The following is a 17,163-nucleotide window of genomic DNA, read 5'->3' on the forward strand; positions in this document are numbered from 1 at the left end:
AGGCAGAGGCTCAAGGCATCAACAGAGGACAGCCTGTCACACCACAACCACCAGGTACTGCTTCCCATCTAAGGTAAACAAAAGCCACTGTAAGTGACAAACCAAGATGTTCTCCAAGAGGAGGAAGCAGCCCACCCGTCATCACTGACAGGTGAAGAAGCAGGGCCACACGATGGCACGGCGCTCGGCCATGGGAAGGACTGAAGTACCTGCCAACGCCCTGGACCACGGGCGAACCCTGAAAACACGCATCACACTGTGTGACCCCGCACATGAACACCAGAAGAGGCCAACCTGCAGAGATAGAAGGCAGGCGGAGTGGGCAGGGGCCGGGCAGGGGCCAGGCATGGCAGCAACTGCTAAGGCGGTAGGTTTGTGGTGGGGGGTGATGAGAATGTTCTGGAATTAATGGTGGTGGAATCTATTAGCACCCACTGAGTCCTAGAGCCCAAAGGGTGCCTGCTGTCTATGAGTGTGACCAACACGGGTGCCACACTCGGCGAGCGGATGGACGCAGGAAGCCGGGGGCAACAGGCAGGCTCCTCCCGCTCCAGAATATGCTGCGTGGGTGCCACCTGGCAGGAGCCCACAAAACACCTTGCCCCTGACCCAGAAAGGCACTCAACACCATCTAAAGACCACACAGCTGGACACACAGGCTCCCCGACCCTACACAATCCAGCCAGCCTGTAAGCAGAGGCAGCTCAGGGCCTCGGCCACACTCTCATACCCCCAGCCTGTGAGGGTGCTCTTCTGGGAAACTGGCCACCAGTCGCTTTCAACACCTCAAGAGGTGGCAGCAGCTCTTCCCGTCCCCCAACACTAAACAAAGAGCAGGGGCCCTCACCTGAGTACCAGGGATTAGAGCCAAAGGAGAGGCAGGAAATAAGACAGGCAGCTCAACTCCAGAGACCAGATTCTGCAACAACGTCCCTTGAAAGTGAAGGCCATGTTCCTCCCCCCAAAACGCCCCTCATCCCAGAGGAAGCTGATAAGACTGTAACTTAGACTCAGGCTCCATAAAGATCTCTCAGAGCTCAAGAAGGAAACACATGATGGCCAAGCACCATGGCACACACCTGTAATCCCAGTGGCTTGGGAGGCTGAGGCAGGAGGATTGCGAGTTCAAAACCAGACTAAGCAACTTAGTGAGGCCCTAAGCAACTTAGTACAACTGTGTCTCAGAATAAAAATAAAAGGGGCCGTGGATGTGGCTCAGTGGTGAAGTGCCCCTGAGTTCAATCTCTGGTACCAAACAAAAAAAGAGAGAACAAATGACACAAAACAGTGTCATTTTTTCTAAAACAGTCAAGACTTCAACACTCAAACGGGAAAATGCAGTCAGCAAGTATACACTGGGGGTATATTTGGTAGAACGCTGTGTGAGGCCCTGGGTTCGATCCTCAGCATCACATAAAAATAAGTAAACAAAATAAAGATATTGTGCCCTTGTATAACTAAAAAATAATTTAAAAAAAAAGACCCAATATCATCAGACGTTAGAAAAACAGAAACTTCAGTGAGGCCCCACTAGACCCCTCTCTGAATGGCTGATCCCTAAGACTGTACCAAGTCCTTGGAATTCTCCTGCCTGGAGGCCGGAGACACAGTGACAAGCACTTTAGAAACAGTTTCTCAAAAGGCTCAACACACACCTGCCACAACTACACCCACCGTCCTCTAGTGTCTTCCCATATCACCCATGGAAGCAGCTGTCCCTACCAGAGCTTGCAGGCAAATACCCAAGGGGTTTCCATGTGACGGCCACCCACAGAACACACGGGAACAGGGAGAGGAGACGACTCAGCAAGAAACCGGGAGCACGGGGGACACACCCAACCACCTGGACCCTCCTCAAAAGGCCCCTCTCCAAGCAAGTGGCTAGAGTGCAAGAGGCTGGGCAAAACCAGTGTCCACCCCACGCCTCCACTTTTACAAAACCAGACAACAGTGCCTGTGGGCGGAAGAAGGCAGGAGGGACAGAGGACAGGAAGGAGCCTCCAGGGTGCCAGGCCAGTTGCTTATCTTGATTGCAGTGATGCCTTCACATTCACACACACGGGACAAAGTTGACGAAGCTGCACTTTATCTGTGTACTTAAATAAATTATACCCAATAAAGCAACCTGAACAAGGTCCTCCCCTCCGACACTGCCCAGAGAGTCAGTTCCTGGCAAGCCCCTCGGCTTCCGGGGCGAGCCTCCAGAACACAGCCCACTTCTCCAAGTGGGCTGAGGCCCGGTCCCTGGGCAGGAAGCAGGGTGCTCCAAGCATTCTGGCCACTACTCTGTGCCCATGCGTCCCAGAACCTGAGGTGGACACCATTTGGCACCATGCTGGTGGGCACTGGTCAAAGCCCTCTTGTGGCCCACAGGGACTGGCAGGGATGCCCCCTGTGTAATTCTCCAGAAGAACTCCAGAGGATGCAGCCTGTGGTCACCATAGTACCCAGGATCTCACTTGCTGAGGGAGGAAGAGAGCCCCTGAGGAAAACGGCCACAGTGGCCTGGAGAGAGGCCAGCCCCGACAGAGGCCCCCATAGGAGGCAGGCTAGACCAGGAGCAGCCTGGCCCCACAGCCAGGTCTGGCCCCAGAGGACCTGCCACACCCTGCCCCAGCCCCTGTGCGGTGCAGCACTCCAGGCTGGAGGCACACACCCCTACCACCTCTCAGGGAAACAACCAAGGTAAAGTTCAGAGGAGGAAAGCCAAGTGTGACTCTGGCCAGAACAACGGCTTCTCCTCACTGGTCAGTCGAAAGGCTCAAGTGTCCATGTTACTGAAATTAAAACTTCAATTCTGAGAAGGACACTGTTAAGAGAATGAAGAGATAAGCTGGAAGAAAACCCTTACAAAACACAAACCTGATGTAGGCTGTGTATCCAAGACACATAGAGCGCGTGCATGTGCGCTCGCGCTCCCCTCCCTTTGTTAGTACTAGGGATTGAACCCAGGATGCTTTACCACTGAGCCACATTATTTTGAGACAGGGTCTGGCTAAGTTGCTTGGGGCCTTGCTAAGTTGTTGAGGCTGGCCTCAAACTTGCAATCCTTCTGCCTCAGCCTCTTATGTTGCTGGGATCACAAGTGTGTGCCACTGCGCCCTGCTACAAAGCACTCTCAAAACTGAACAATAAGCTGGGCAAGGTGGTGCATGCCTGTAATCCCAGTATCTCAGGAGGATCATGAGTTCAAAGCCAGCCTCAGCAATGGCAAAGTGCTAAGCAACTCAGTGAGGCCCTGTCTCTAAATAAAATACAAAATATGGGTCAAGTGCCCGAGTTCAATCCCTGGTACCGAACAAGCCAGGGTTGGGGATGTAGTGCAGAAGCAGAGCACCTGCCTAGTATGCTCAGGACCCGGGACATCTCCAAAACTGCAAAAAAAGGAAAGGGAAACCAGAAGCCAGCGAAAATGTGACAAAAGAGTCGGGCACAGGTGCACATGTGTTATCCCACTGACTTGGGAGGCTGAGGCAGATCAAGTTTAAGGCCAGCCTCAGCAACTTAGCAAGACCCTGTCTGCAAAAATAAAGGGTGGGGGAGTAGTTTATTGGGGACGTGGCTCAGTGGTAAAAGACCTCTGGGCTCAATCCCTAGTACCAAAAAATAAAATAATATTCAGCCGAAGACCTGAAGGAACACCTCAGGGAAAAAGCATACAGGTGGCAAAAAAAAAGCACATAAAACAGAGATGCCCCATGTCCTATGTCATTTGAGACACAAACCAGAAGAGCCCCGAGCTGTCACAGCACCCCTGCCAGACAGGCCTAGGGCTAACACTGCCAGCACCAGATGCTGGCGGGACATGGAGCAGCGGACTCCCTATCACTGCTGGTGGGAACACAAAATAGCACAGCAGAGAGCAGGCACTGTCCACAAAAATGCACGCGCTTTCGTGAGTTCTATTCTCCGTTCTATCAGATACAGAAGATCTTACGTCCAAACTCAGTGGGTACATGGAAGCCACTAACACCCAACCTAGCCAGACACGATGGGCAGGTGTGCTGAATCGCCCGGCAGAACCAGCTCCCCGCCCAGCTCTGCCTGGCCGTGGCTTACGAGTGTCGCCACTTCTAAGTGCCTGCCTTTTATAAGGACATGAGACTCGCGCGGCCTGCCGTCACCCAAGCCCAGAGCATCAGTCTCCAGGACCTGGCTTCTGGGGGCGCCGGGCATCAAGAGCAATTCCCCTCGTAGCACTGAGTTCCAAAGAGAGCACAACAGACGAGCACGGCAGCAGCCACAGGGGAACAGGCCAGCTGGCGCCCACTGGGGCAGCGGCCACCAGCTACAGCACTCCCTCCTCTCCGAGGCCCAGAGTGTGTGCCCACGCAGCACGTGGATGCCCGAGAGGCAATGAGATCTTCAGCTGGTTCAATCAGGGCTACCATCAGAAGCTTGGGGACAGGTTGGGCACGATGGCATGTATCTAGAGTCCCAGCCTTAAAGACGAGGCAAAAGACTCACTTGTGCCAGGAGTTCAAGGTCAACCTGGGCAAAACAGGGAGACCCTGTGTTGTGTGTGTTTAAAAAAAAAAGAAGACGGGCTGGGGATGTAGCTCAGTTGGCAGAGTGCTTGCCTCACGTGCACAAGGCCCTTCCCCGTGATGAGTGCACAGGTCCAGCCCATTTCCTTGGTGACAGCAGGGCACACAGCATGCAGCTTCCCAGGCTCAGGAGACCAGTTATGAGAACCAGAGGCTGTGTCCAGTCTCCTCCCAGGGCCAGAACACCCTCCCCACTGCACTGGGGGGCCAGCGCTTCGGTTTTTTTCCTGTAGTTCTTTTTCTTTCCACATCTTCATTGGTGCATGGCAGTTGTACATCATGACATTGCAAGTTCAGCCCCAGCAATTTAGTGAGGGATCTACTGTCACACACCATTCAACTTGTCATTTGGCCAGTATCACTCCTCAGCGCTCCCTTCCCTCCCCGCCTCCCAACCTCTCCTCTACTGAGCTCCCTTTGATTTTCATGAGCTCACCCCACCTTTCTTTTCCTTTTTCTTTTCTAGCTTCCATATTTGAGAGAAAACATACAACCTTTGACCTTCTGAGTCTGACTTATTTCACTTAACATGATGGTCTCTAGTTCTATCCATTTACTTACAAATGACAATTTCTATTTTTTTTTAAGGGGGGTGCTGGGGATTGAACTCAGGGCCCTCAGCCACTGAGCCACATCCCCAGGCCTATTTTGCATTTTATTTAGAGACAAGGTCTCACCAAATTGCTTAGCACTTCACTTTTGCTGAGGCTGGCTTTGAACTCACAATCCTCCTGCCTCAGCCTCCCAAACTGCTGGGATTTCAGGCATGCGCCACTGTGCCCAGCAACAATTTCATTTTTATGACTGAATAAAACTCCACTGTGTATATACACCTGGGCTGCACCTCCCTCCTCCCCACCAGGCCCCCAACGCGCAGAGAGGCACAGAGAACTCAGTTCCAGAAGCCTGGGCTCTAGTCATCCTACTGACCCTGGGCTGGCTACTTCTGCTTCAGTTTCTCCGTCTATAAAACGTGGACAATTGTGCACACCTGTAATCCCAGTGGCTCAGGAGGCTGAAGCAGGAGGATTGCAAGTTCAGCCCCAGCAACTTGGTGATACTGTCTCAAAATAAAAAAGGGCTGGGGATGTGGCTCAGTGGTTAAGCACTGCTGGGTTCAAACCAACGTGAACAACTGCTGTGCTTTCTGGAACTTAGCACCATGGGAAGGTGACCCTGGCTGCAGCCCCCCAGGAAACCAGGCTTCCCCGACACACTGTCAGGTGCTCAGACCCACAGCCCGCAGAAAGGGTGGGGAGATTTGTTTTGCAAACACCAAACCCTAACCCTAACCCTAAGGTTAGGCAAGCACGGTTGCAGGGAGAATCAGGACACTGAGGTAGGAGGATGGCAAAGTCCAGTCCAGCCTCTGCAACTTAGCAAGACCCTGTCTCAAAATAAAAAATAAAAAGGGACAAGTATAGCTCAGAGGTAGAGCCCCTGCCTAGCAAAAAATCCTTCTCCTGAGAGCTACCTCCCCAGCTGGGTTTAAAACTGATTTGCCTAAGTCTCTGATGTCCAACCAGATGGCAGCCCTGGGGCAAGCTCAAGAGCAGTGCTCCACGCAGACTCCCAACTGCAGAGGTTTTCAATACACTTTGGCCCTGGCCTGCTGCATGCCTTTGCCTCTGGCCCAAGGGAGCTGGCCCCGACGGGATAGGCTAAGGCCACAGAAAAAGACCTGGGGGAGGGGGAGAAGAGGTGGCAGGAAGGCCAGCAGGGGACAAAGGCTGGTATTCAGGGTGGGAGGGGAAGGAAAGCTCTGGCGGTCAGGCACAGCAGGACCCGCTCCTGCTGGGCAGGAGGAGCACTAGTTTAATTGCTGCTCATGGACTTTCTGCATAGGTCCCCTTGGAAATGAGAGTTCAGAGAAAGGGGGCGGGGCTGTGGGAAGAAGCCTGTGAGGTCAGGAGGACAGTGGTCTCAGCCCTCCACGTACCAAGCATCTTGACTTCAGCCAAGAAAAGTGACCTCTTGTCTGTGAAAAGAGGTGTGTCCACATGCAAAAGAACGAAGCTGGACCCCACCTCACCCCCATGCCAGGAACTCACAGCAGGCCATCACCTGAATGCAAGGAGCACACAAGTAAATCTTTATCTCCTTGGATCTTGTGACAAAGGTTTCCTAGACATGACAACGAAAGCACAAGCAACCAAAAATGGGGGCTGGGGACGTAGCTCAGCCGGTAGAGCGCTTGCCTCCCAAGCACAAGCCCTGTGTTCAATCCCCAGCACCAAAAAACCAAAACAAACAAAAATAAAAAACAAGAATCAACTGGACTTTATCAAAATTAAAACCTGTGTGTTTCCAAAGATATCCCTGAAATGAAAAGGTGGCCAGGTGCAGTGGCCACACCTGTAATGCCAGCTACGGGGGGCGGGGCTGAGTTCAAGGCCAGCCTCAGCAACTTAGCAAGACCCTGTCTCAAAATTAAAAGAGAGTGCAGCCCAGTGGTAGAGCATTTGCCCACCTGTGTGAAGACCTGGGTTCAAGCCCCACCAAGAAAAAAATAAAAAAGAATGAAGTTTGACCCTTACCTAACAAAATCTGTAAGAGTTAACTCAAAACGATCATAAGGCCTAAATGTAAGCCCATAAAGCACACAGAAGAAAACAAAACAAAGCTTCACAACATTGAATTTGGCTCTAATTTTTTGGTCATGACACCAAAGGCACAGACAACAAAAGAAAAATTAGATAAACTGGATTTCATGACTTTTTTTTTTAAATCGTGCATTAAAAGAATATCCAACACTTGAGGCCCTGGGATCAATCCCCTGCATCACAAAAAAAAAGAAAAAAAAAAGAGACAGAGGGCTGGGATAGTGGCTCAGTAGTAGATCGCTTGCCTAGCACCGTGAGAGGCATTGGGTTCAATTCTCTGCATCACATTAAAAAAAAAAAATTGATGGAAAAAATAAATTAAACAAAAGTATTGGGGCTGGGGATGTGGCTCAAGTGGTAATGCGCTTGCCTGGTATGCGCGGGGCGCTGGGTTCAATCCTCAGCACCACATAAAAATAAAATAAAGATGTTGTTTCCACCGAAAGCTAAAAAATAAATATTAAAAAATTCTCTCTCTCTCTCTCTCTCTCTCTCTCTCTCTCTCTCTCTCTCTCTCTTTCTCTCTTTTCTCTCTCTCTCTTTAAAAAAAAATTATCAAGAGAGTATAAAGGTGCAGGGCACAGAGGCCACACAAAGGCTGAGACGGGAAGATCTCAAGTTCAAAGCTATCCTCAGCAACTTAGTGAGAGGCCATTCCAAAATATAAATAAATAAATAAATAAGTCTGCGATGGTGGTTTAGCGTGAGCATAGCTGGCTGCCTTCCAAAATAAGAAATAAGGGCTGGGGCCATAGCTCAGCTGGTAGAGTGCTTGCCTCGCAGGCACAAGGCCCTGGGTTCAATCCCCAGCACCATAAAAAAATAAATTAAAAATAAAATAAATAAGACATAAAAAGGGCTGGGGATGTAGCTCAGTGGTAAAGCACTCCAGGGTTGGGGCTCGGCCGTAGAGCTGCTCGCTTAGCACGTGCGGGGCACTAGGTTTGATCCTCAGCACCACATAAAAATAAATGAATAAAATAAAGGTATTGTGTCCAACTAAAACTGAAAAACAAATATAAAAAAATAGTATAAAGACAAGCCACAGAGGCTGGGGATGTGGCTCAAGCGGTAGCGCGCTTGCCTGGCATGCGTGCAGCCCGGGTTCAATCCTCAGCATCACATACCAACAAAGATGTTGTGTCCACCGAAAACTAAAAATAAATATTAAAAATTCTCTCTCTCTCTCCTCTCTCACTCTCTCTTAAAAAAAAAAAAAAAGACAAGCCACAAAAATAGAAAAAAATTTGCAGATCATATAAATGATAAGAAATTAATATTCAAAATATATGGAAAACTTTTAGAACAACATACCCAATTCAAAAATGGGCAAAGAGGGCTGGGGTTGTGGCTCAGTGGTACAGTGCTTGCCTAGCATGCGTGAGGCACTGGGTTCGATCCCCGGAACCACGTAAAAATAAAAAATAAAGGTATTATGTTCATCTACAACTAAAAAGTTTTTAAAAAAAATGGATAAAGAACTTGAGTAGACATTTACCCACAGACGATATACACACTACCCATAAACACTTGAAAGGTGCCCACATCACTAATCATTATGCCAATACAACAGAAAACAGGAGCGCACCTCACACCCAGGAGGACGTTAATAAAAAAAAAAAAAAAAAAATGGACCCCCGAATGGCTCCATGGGGGACAGTTTGTTTATCACTGAAAAGACTCTGGTTCATTTTGCAGTAACACCCCCCAACCCATCCAAAAACAAAAACAAAAACAAGCATCGGTGCACCCCCGGAGCCATGTCAATGGTCTGTAGAAAACACTGTGGGGTTCCTCAAACACCCTGAAACCGAATCGCCACTAGATCCCATTCTGGATATACACCCAAAAGAACGGAGAACAGCATCTCAGAGGAGAGACCTCAATGGGCACTCAAGTTCACAGTGGCTAAAACTGGGGGCAAGGCAGTGTCCAGCCACAGGAGCGTAGGAGCAAAATGTCACCCATGCCACAGGCTATCCAGCCTTCCGAGGCAAGGCCACTAGACACACTGCAACTCGGATGACTAGAGGACATCACAGCAGACAGGTACTGCATGATTCCACCACATGAAACCCCAGGGCCCAGGGGAGCCGAGCAGGGACGAGCATCCCCCTACAAGGGGAGGAGGGCTAGAGATGGAGGGCGGTGTGCGCAAGTTCCATTTGTTGCATTTTGTGTTTGCTTGTTGTGGTGTTGAGGATGGAACCCAGTGTCACCTGCCCATTCGGCCGGGCAGGTGCTCGAACGTAGGGCCCAATGCAATTTTTAAAAACTGGAAAAAATTAATTTAAAAATATTGTTATCTGAGAGGGGGACTTTTACCTGGACTATGTAACAAATTCTTATAGCTCAATTAACAAAAAGACAAATCAGCCAGTTGCAAAGTAGGCAAAGGGCCTGATTAGACAATCCTCCAAAGATAAGCAAATGACCATAAGCACAAGCAAAGATGTCCCATGCATTATTCATTGAGGAAATGCAAATCAAAACCACACTCAGATAGCACTTCACACCCAGGAAGATGACTACAATCAGGTCAACAGCAAGTGCTGGCAAGAGTGCAGACAGGAATGGCTCTGACGAGTGGAGGGAGTGTGCTATGGTGCTCCCCTTCCAGACAGCTGGCGTCACCTGGGCACGTCCTCTCCCAGGAGAGCTGTTCCTACTCACCACACTTCTGATAATAAACACAACTCCAGGATTCTACAGTTTAGTTCAATGCTGACACTGAGTCCCAGAGTCAGTGCAGAGCCCTGAACACCTGTCCCAAGTCCCAGGGGTGACCACCATCCAGGGGTTCCCAGGAGCACTTCCTCAAGTTCGATCATTGCTAGAACAGCTCACACATGAGGAGGGACTTCACTATCTCAGGTTTATTATAAAGGACAAAACCCAAGAACAGAGGGAGAGCAAGGTAAGGGCCCAGAGCTTCCTGCCTCTCTGGGCCTGCCAGCCCCCAGCCCTAGTTTAGGGATTCTTAGGGAGATTTCATGACCAAATCACTGACCAGGTGATTAACTCAACCCTAGGCCTGACCCCCTGTGGGCGTTTCCAACCTTCTGATCCTGCCTAGGGCCCCAGCCACCAGTCATCTCATTAGCATACAAAGACTCTCTGGTCACTCGGGAGCCTGGAGGGTGGGGTCACAGGAATTCCAAGCCAGAGAACAAGACTACCACCCCCTGAAAACTTGATTGAAGGCAGGGTCACACAGGAAAACCACCTGAGCTGCACAGCAGGGGTGAACCACAATCCAACAAAGCTGGCCCAGACACACATGCCCACTGGGCTAAGTTATGCAAAACTTAAAAGAAATAAAAGATGCAAAAGCCCTTTGTAAGCAGCTGGCCACCTCCCCTTGCCCTGCACAACCTCTGGGGGAACCCAGCTGGGAGCAGAGGGAGCAGACACCAGTGGTCCAGCTGCTTGAAGAGTGCAGGTCAGAGGTTGGCCCAGGGGGAAGAACAAGTCAGGTCTCCACTAAGACTGACAGACTCAAACTCACCAAAACCCCACCCCCACTGTTCCTTCCCAGGGATTCCCATCAGATCCTCCAAATCACGTGGGGATAGGGGGTTGGGGGTACAAGACACTTCTGGGCACGGAATACTGCCAGTCATCCTACCTTCCCGTTCTGGTGATGCAAGGGCGGGACTGCAGAAAATTAGTCCTGGTTCCAAAAGCCTTCGGGACAGAAGCCCAGCATCTTCCCCCAGGCCACACACACTTCTGGCCAGTCGCCAGTCTCCAGGAAGCAGCCTGTCGCCCAAGTTCCCAGAGGCAAAGGGCCCTCGCCAGCGGCTTCATTCTGCAGTGAATAGGCTCAAGGGTTTACCCAGCTTCCTCCAGGCAGGCGCTTAGCTCCAGTGTCCACTGGCCAGCTTGGCAGTGAGCGTCCTGATCCCACAGGGCTCCCAGAGGGAGTGCGTCTGGGCTCCCTCTTCCTCTCCTACCAACTGGCGAATGAGCTTCTGAAGCCAGAGCCGGTGATGTAAGAAATTCATGACTGGGCTTGAAGCCACACAGCCCAGGCTCTGTCCTGAGCAAATCAGAGGAGGAGACAGGGACAGGACACCGCCCATCTGTGGGACAGAGGATCACCCTCCAAAGCCCTGTCTCCCAGACCTTCATGCCTCTACACCACTCAGCCTAGCCTGGCCTGCCTCTGCCAAGTAGAAGCACAGGTTCCACCTGGGCCAAAAGCTCTCAGTGCGTGGGTACCACAGGTGCCAACAGGGCTGGCAGGCTGCCAAGTGGTGCAGAGGTCCTGGTCTGGCAGGGAGGCTAAGAAGTGTGGCAATTCCTGGACGGTGGGGAAAATGCAGCTTCCTGCCCTCCATCCCCATTCTGGGTCTGGGGTAGGGGGCTCAGAAGCCTGGTTTTTTTTTTTTTACTCCTCATTGTAGAAGGAATCAAAGGTTATAAGAGTGGAGAGACAGAGGGAACGAGCCATATCCCCCATCCTGCCGTTCCTAAAAAAACCAGCTGGACCCCTCTGGTTTCCTCTCTGCTCCTCTCACTCCCCCATGCCAGATTATTGCGCAGAAGATCCCAGACCTCAGAGCACAGCATCTGTGAACATCTCAGCATTCCAAAAAAAGATAACACTGAACCCAGGGGATCCACCACCAAACTATACCCCCAGCCCTTTCCATTTTTATTTTAAGATGGGGTCTTATGGACTGGGGTTGTGGCTCAGCGTGGAGCACTCACCTAGCTAGTGTGAGGCACTGAGTTCAATCCTCAGTACCACATAAAAATAAATAAATAAAATAAAAGTATTGTGTCCAACTACAACTAAAAAAAAAAAAGTGGGGGGGCTGGAGTTGTGGCTCAGTGGTAAAGCGCTCACCTAGCATGTGCAAGGCCCTGGGTTCGATCCTCAACACCACATAAAAATAAATAAATAAATAAATAAAGGTATTGTGTCTAATCAAAAAATAAATTAAAGAAAAAAAAAGATGGGGTCTTGTTCAGTTGCTCAGGCTGACCTCAAACTTGTGATCCTCCTGCCTCAGCCTGCTGAGTAGCTGGGAGTAGGCACGCTACAGTGGTGCATACTTCTCAGGAGGCTGAGGCAGGAAAGTCTCTTGAGCTCAGGCTTTAGAGGCAAACCTGGGCAACACAGCAAGACCATATCTTAAACATACACATACACATACATACAAGCTCAAAACAATGATCCCACCTAAAATATGTAATGCAAAGTCCTTGACATCATTGACTATCAAGGGACAGTTTGAATTTGTTCCATTAAGTCCTAAGCTTTCTGAAGTCTGCATTTGAGGACCTTATTCGCAATTGCTGAAAGTTAGGAAGAGCCCAGCTGCTCCTGGACTGGAGAGGAAAGCAATCAGTTTCAATGTCCAGGGAACGGAAGATTACCAGGCAACACACACACCAGCCAGGTCACAGACACGGTGCTGCGGAGTCCGCCAGTGTGAAACTCTAGAAAAGGCAAAACTGGAGGGAGAGAAAACAGATCTGCTTGCAGTGATGAGGAAGGGAAATGACTGCCAAACCACAGATGGGGACTTTCCAGGGAGATGGAAATATTGTTATGACAAGGTGGCCATCATACAGGTGCACACATGTCACAACTCAGCAAACTGCAAGTTTAACATAGGTATGTTTTAGTGTCAGTACATCCCACCTCACAGGTGGTGGTGCTGGTGGTATTCCTGCAGTGTGGGGACTGAACTCAAGGGCTCAGGCATGCTAGATGATCACTGAGCTACATAAGCCTTTTTTTTTTTTTTTTTTTTTTAATTTTGAGACAGGGTCTTGCTAAGTTGCCCAGGCTGGCCTCCCTGCCATCCTCCTGCCTGGGCCTCCAGAGCCCTGGGATCACAGGCAAAGACTGCATCTTCACTTAGGGTCCCCACATCCCAACAGGAAGGGAGCCAGCTCTGTACATTACTTCCTGGACTGTTCAGAATATTAGCTGAGTGATTTCTGTAAATCAGATTCTGTTTTCACTAATTCCATTGTAAAGCCAAAGATGGAGCCCCAAGGGAAAATGTTCCAACCCCACAACATACTAAACATCACCACTCAACCAGCGTCCACTGGCACGTCTAGGAGACCCAGGCTCCAGGGCAGGCATTCTCCGTCACACACACAGAGCAGCCCCTGCTGTCGGGCACGGCTGCAGATCTGCATCTGAGAGCAGGACAAGCAAAACGACCCCCCCCCCCCCCGCACACCTCACACACCTCCCCACAAGCAGGCTCTGAGGTTATGTGCCTGCTAGGCCCCTTATACCAAGTCTCCCTCCTCTGGCACAGCTATGGGAGGGCTGGCTGTATCTCTCTAGGCTGGCTCAAAATGAGGAGGGCACGACATCCACAGCCCACACGGGCCTGGCTGCCCAAGCTGTGGCTCTCATCCTTTGTCCTTGTGTGAGTGTGTGTGTGTGTGTGTGTGTGTGTTGCTGGGGACCAAACCCAGGGCCTTGTGCATACACAGCAAGCACTCTACCAACTGAGCTATATCCCCAGCCCGGCTCTCTCTTTCGTGAGCTCATGTTTATAAGTGTCAGATATCACTCCTCACAATACTTACAGACAGGCACTGTACAATTTCAATTTATAAACACAGACATAGAGGTCTGGTGAGATTAAGGAATGTGCCTGAAGCAAGAGGCAGAGCAGGGCATGGAACTCAGGCCAGCGGCCTCCTGGGCCAGTGCCCCACCTGTGACATAAAGAGCTTCCACTGACTTGCAAGGTGCCAAGCAGTGGGCACTCAGAGCTACCGATGAGCAGCAGGGGCTTAAAGGTGAAGCAGCGTGCTCAGGTCACTCTGTGTCCACAGGGCAGAGGCTAAACCCATCCCTCCCTCAGGCCTAGGATACAGAGCTGCCTACACCCCTGCCCACACTTGCCTTTGAAGCTACATTTCTTCAATAGCTTCTGAACTGAGACATGTGATTACCTAGTTTCTAGGAGGGTGAGGACTCTGGCACCCTTGCCCTGCTAGGCTGTGACCACTCTCAAGACAGGCAGACTAAATTTTCCACTCCTCAGCTTCCCTCCCAGGGCTCTGCTCCTGCTGGTGTCCAGTGAAGAGTGAAGTCTTGTTAAAATTCATGGCTTGGATGAGCTAGGCCAGGTGGCTCCTCTTTCAACTCAGGTGCTGGCTCAGATGTCCTTAAAGGGCTCCCTACCCTGCTATACCCACTCTCCGGTGTCCAGGGTTTCCAAGGGGCAAGCCAGAGTGACCACCACCCTTTCCATTCCCTTCCCTTGGCATTCATGTTCTTTGCCTGAGGCTCACCTCAGCCAGGATCCTGCTCTGGCATCCCTCAGCCAAGGCTGCCACTTAAGGACAATATGCGTCTGTCATTCTGGGGTAGCAAAAGGCAATCTTGTAGAAGCAATAGGTAAGAAAAAGTACACACATGTGCTTGTCAGTTTATGCAAGTGTCTAATGCTGGAGAAAAACTATTCGAAGCTAGTAGAAAAAAAGTATTATTGACTGCTAATCATCACCCTGATAAGAAGTAAATAAGAGCCCAGCCCTTCTAGGGTAGATTCAGACCAGTATTTTCTTTATTTGCCAGAGGAGTGGAAGAACACTGTAATCAGAAGACCAGGGCGGGACCTGCCTCCAGAGCTCTGGAGCTGGATGAGTTTATTGAGTTACTCAATTTCCTCCTCTACACAGCAGGAGGGGTGGAGGTACCCACCACCCACCTCCAAGGGAAGCTGGGCAAATTGTGAGATGAGACAGCTAAAAACCCTCTTGTAAACAATGAAGCCCAAGATGCCCCTAAATCAGCCAGATAAGAAGACCTGATTCCAGGCCCATCTACATCCAAATATCAGTAATTGCTAACACCTTTGCCCCTGAAGGGCTGGAGTGAGTGGGGCCAGGAGAGCCACCTAACAAAGAAAATTAATCAGGGCTTCCCCAAAGACTTCCCTCTAGGAAAATCAAAACTGACCTTGAAGTGGGAAAAGGACCTCAGCCAATACAGAAGGCTAACTGAGCTCCACTTAATAGTACTTACCAATACACCCAGCCTTTTACGGACACTGTAACATCCACAGGAAAAGTAACCTGTCCCATGGGGGTATGGTTTGGGCCCAAGGTCAGCGGGATACCCAACTTCTGCATTTGAGGCACCCACCCCCAAAACTCTCACTAGGGGTCCATGGCAGGTGGCCACAGTGGCCAGACTCCTGATCCTTACTTAGCTCATGCACAAATGCCAGCTTTCCCGGGCTTCCATTCTGCCAGACGCAGAGTAACCTTGAGGCTGCCCTCCCCGCTCCTATGAGAAACCAGTTCGCTCATGATCTCCAGCTTCCTCTGGGGGTTCCGGTTCTATCTAAGCTGGACCCGTGGAGGAAGGATGGGGGAATGGAGCATTTTTACAACAATACTCGCCCCTATTGTGTAAGATGCTTCCAGGCGGATGCACCACTCATTCCCTTTGCTGAGCAGTGAACCGCTAGAGAAGAAGAGCAGTATCTGTTCCTCGTTTTAACACCTGCTCTCCCCTCCACCAAAGCAGAGCACTTCAGAGATGGTAGATCTGCAGCCCCCTCCCACAAGGGTACACACCCACGAGCTCGAACGAGGGCATCTACGTGCATCTCTGGGTGCTCAGGTTCGCTCAGGCACCGCGGCCGAGGTAACCTCCCGAATCCTGTAGGAGCCGGGGTTGGGGCGCGGGGCCCGGGGCGCAGCGAGCTGGGCACGCCACCAGGGCTGTGCGCCGCCCCCGCCCGTCGCCGGCCCGGTCCGGTCCCGCTTGCTCCACCGTAAGCCGGGTGACCGCGGCCGCCGCCCTTGGGATGCGGCCGGGAGGCCGATGGGAGGAGCCGACGGGGCCGCCCGGTTCCGCAGCATCGCGAGGCGCATCCCTGCCAGGGAGGGGGTTCCGGGCATCGGCGCCGGGAGGCGAGGGGTGAACACCGCCCGGCCCGCAGCGGATGCGGGTGGGGGCGGCATCCGCGGGCGAGGCCGGCGGGGAAGGGGCGGCGCGGGCGGCGGGGGCCGGGCCGGGCCGGGGGCGCCGCGGGCGCGCGCCGCCGTCTTACCGGCAGATCTGGATGGCGGACGGCGTCTCGGCGGCGGGGCCCGACATGCTGGCGGCGGCGGCGGCGAAAGCGACGGAGGCGGCGGCCGGGGGCGGAGGGAGCAGAGCGCAGGTGTCCGGCGGGCCCGGCGCGGAATGAATGAGCCCGGGCGGCGCCATGGAGGGGGAGGGCGGAGGCGGAGCCATCGCGCCGGCGAGGCGGGCCCTGCGCGCCGGGGGCGAATCGCGCGCGGGCGCCCCGCGATGGCCCCGCCCCCTCTCTGGCCCCGCCCCGCGGGCCGCCAAGGCCGCTGGCGCCGGCGTAGGCCGCGCGCTCCGACGACGGCGGGGGCGGCTGTGGGGGCGCCGCTTCCAGAAAGTTCGGGGGCGGTTGCGCGGCACCGCTGCGGGGCGGGCACGCGAGCCGCAGCCGTCCCGAGCGCGCCGACGGGTAGCCAGGTCGCAGAGCCCGGCGGGCGCTGGCTCTGCCTGCCTGCGCCGCGGCCGAGTGAGTGCGGGGCGTTCCCTGCGCCCGCGCGGCGATTCGCTGCCGGCGCCGGGCCGGGCTCCGGGTGAGGTCAGCGGGGAGGGCCCCGAGTGCCGGCACACAGCCGAGAGCTGCCCGCCCTGCCCCCGCGCCCCAGCGGTGCCCCCAGGGGAGCCACGAGGTCGCGAAAAGCCTCTTCCTAAGGGGGACTCGGGGCTGCTACTGCGGCGCGCGTGGCCATAGCAGGGACCGGACTTTGCCGCAGCGGCGCTGAGTGCCCCGGTGGGCCACGGACCCGAGGGCGCACCGGACCGCGCCGCCCGGCCGGACTCCAGAAACATATCCTGGAGGCACCCAGCGCCAGCTTGGGGTGCACGTGCTGCGCGGAGCAGCCTGAAGCCTGTCGCCCTGCTACCGGAGGAGGAAGAGGCGGTCACCCCTACATGCTAGCACAACAGCCGTTTACCTGCCAAGCAGTTGCCTTATTACGTTTTC

General features: G+C 52.7%; 1 protein-coding gene across 2 annotated transcripts in view; it reads right to left on the reverse strand.

Annotated features, from left to right (window-relative positions):
• Acot7 (acyl-CoA thioesterase 7) overlaps nucleotides 1-16,472 on the reverse strand; it is an 85,099-nt gene extending 68,627 nt beyond the window's left edge. Inside the window, exon 1 of one of the 2 annotated variants that reach the window (XM_078025124.1) lies at nucleotides 16,204-16,472. In XM_078025124.1, coding sequence (XP_077881250.1) covers nucleotides 16,204-16,388 — 185 coding nt within the window. In that variant the 5' untranslated portion in view covers nucleotides 16,389-16,472. Of the gene's footprint in view, nucleotides 1-10,778; nucleotides 11,105-16,203 lie in introns of those variants that run through there. The other variant, XM_005334722.5, reaches the window with a different exon arrangement.
• Between the last annotated feature and the right edge of the window lie 691 nt (nucleotides 16,473-17,163).

Source organism: Ictidomys tridecemlineatus, chromosome 11, assembly GCF_052094955.1.
Source record: "Ictidomys tridecemlineatus isolate mIctTri1 chromosome 11, mIctTri1.hap1, whole genome shotgun sequence".
Classification (NCBI taxonomy): Eukaryota; Metazoa; Chordata; class Mammalia; order Rodentia; family Sciuridae; genus Ictidomys; species Ictidomys tridecemlineatus.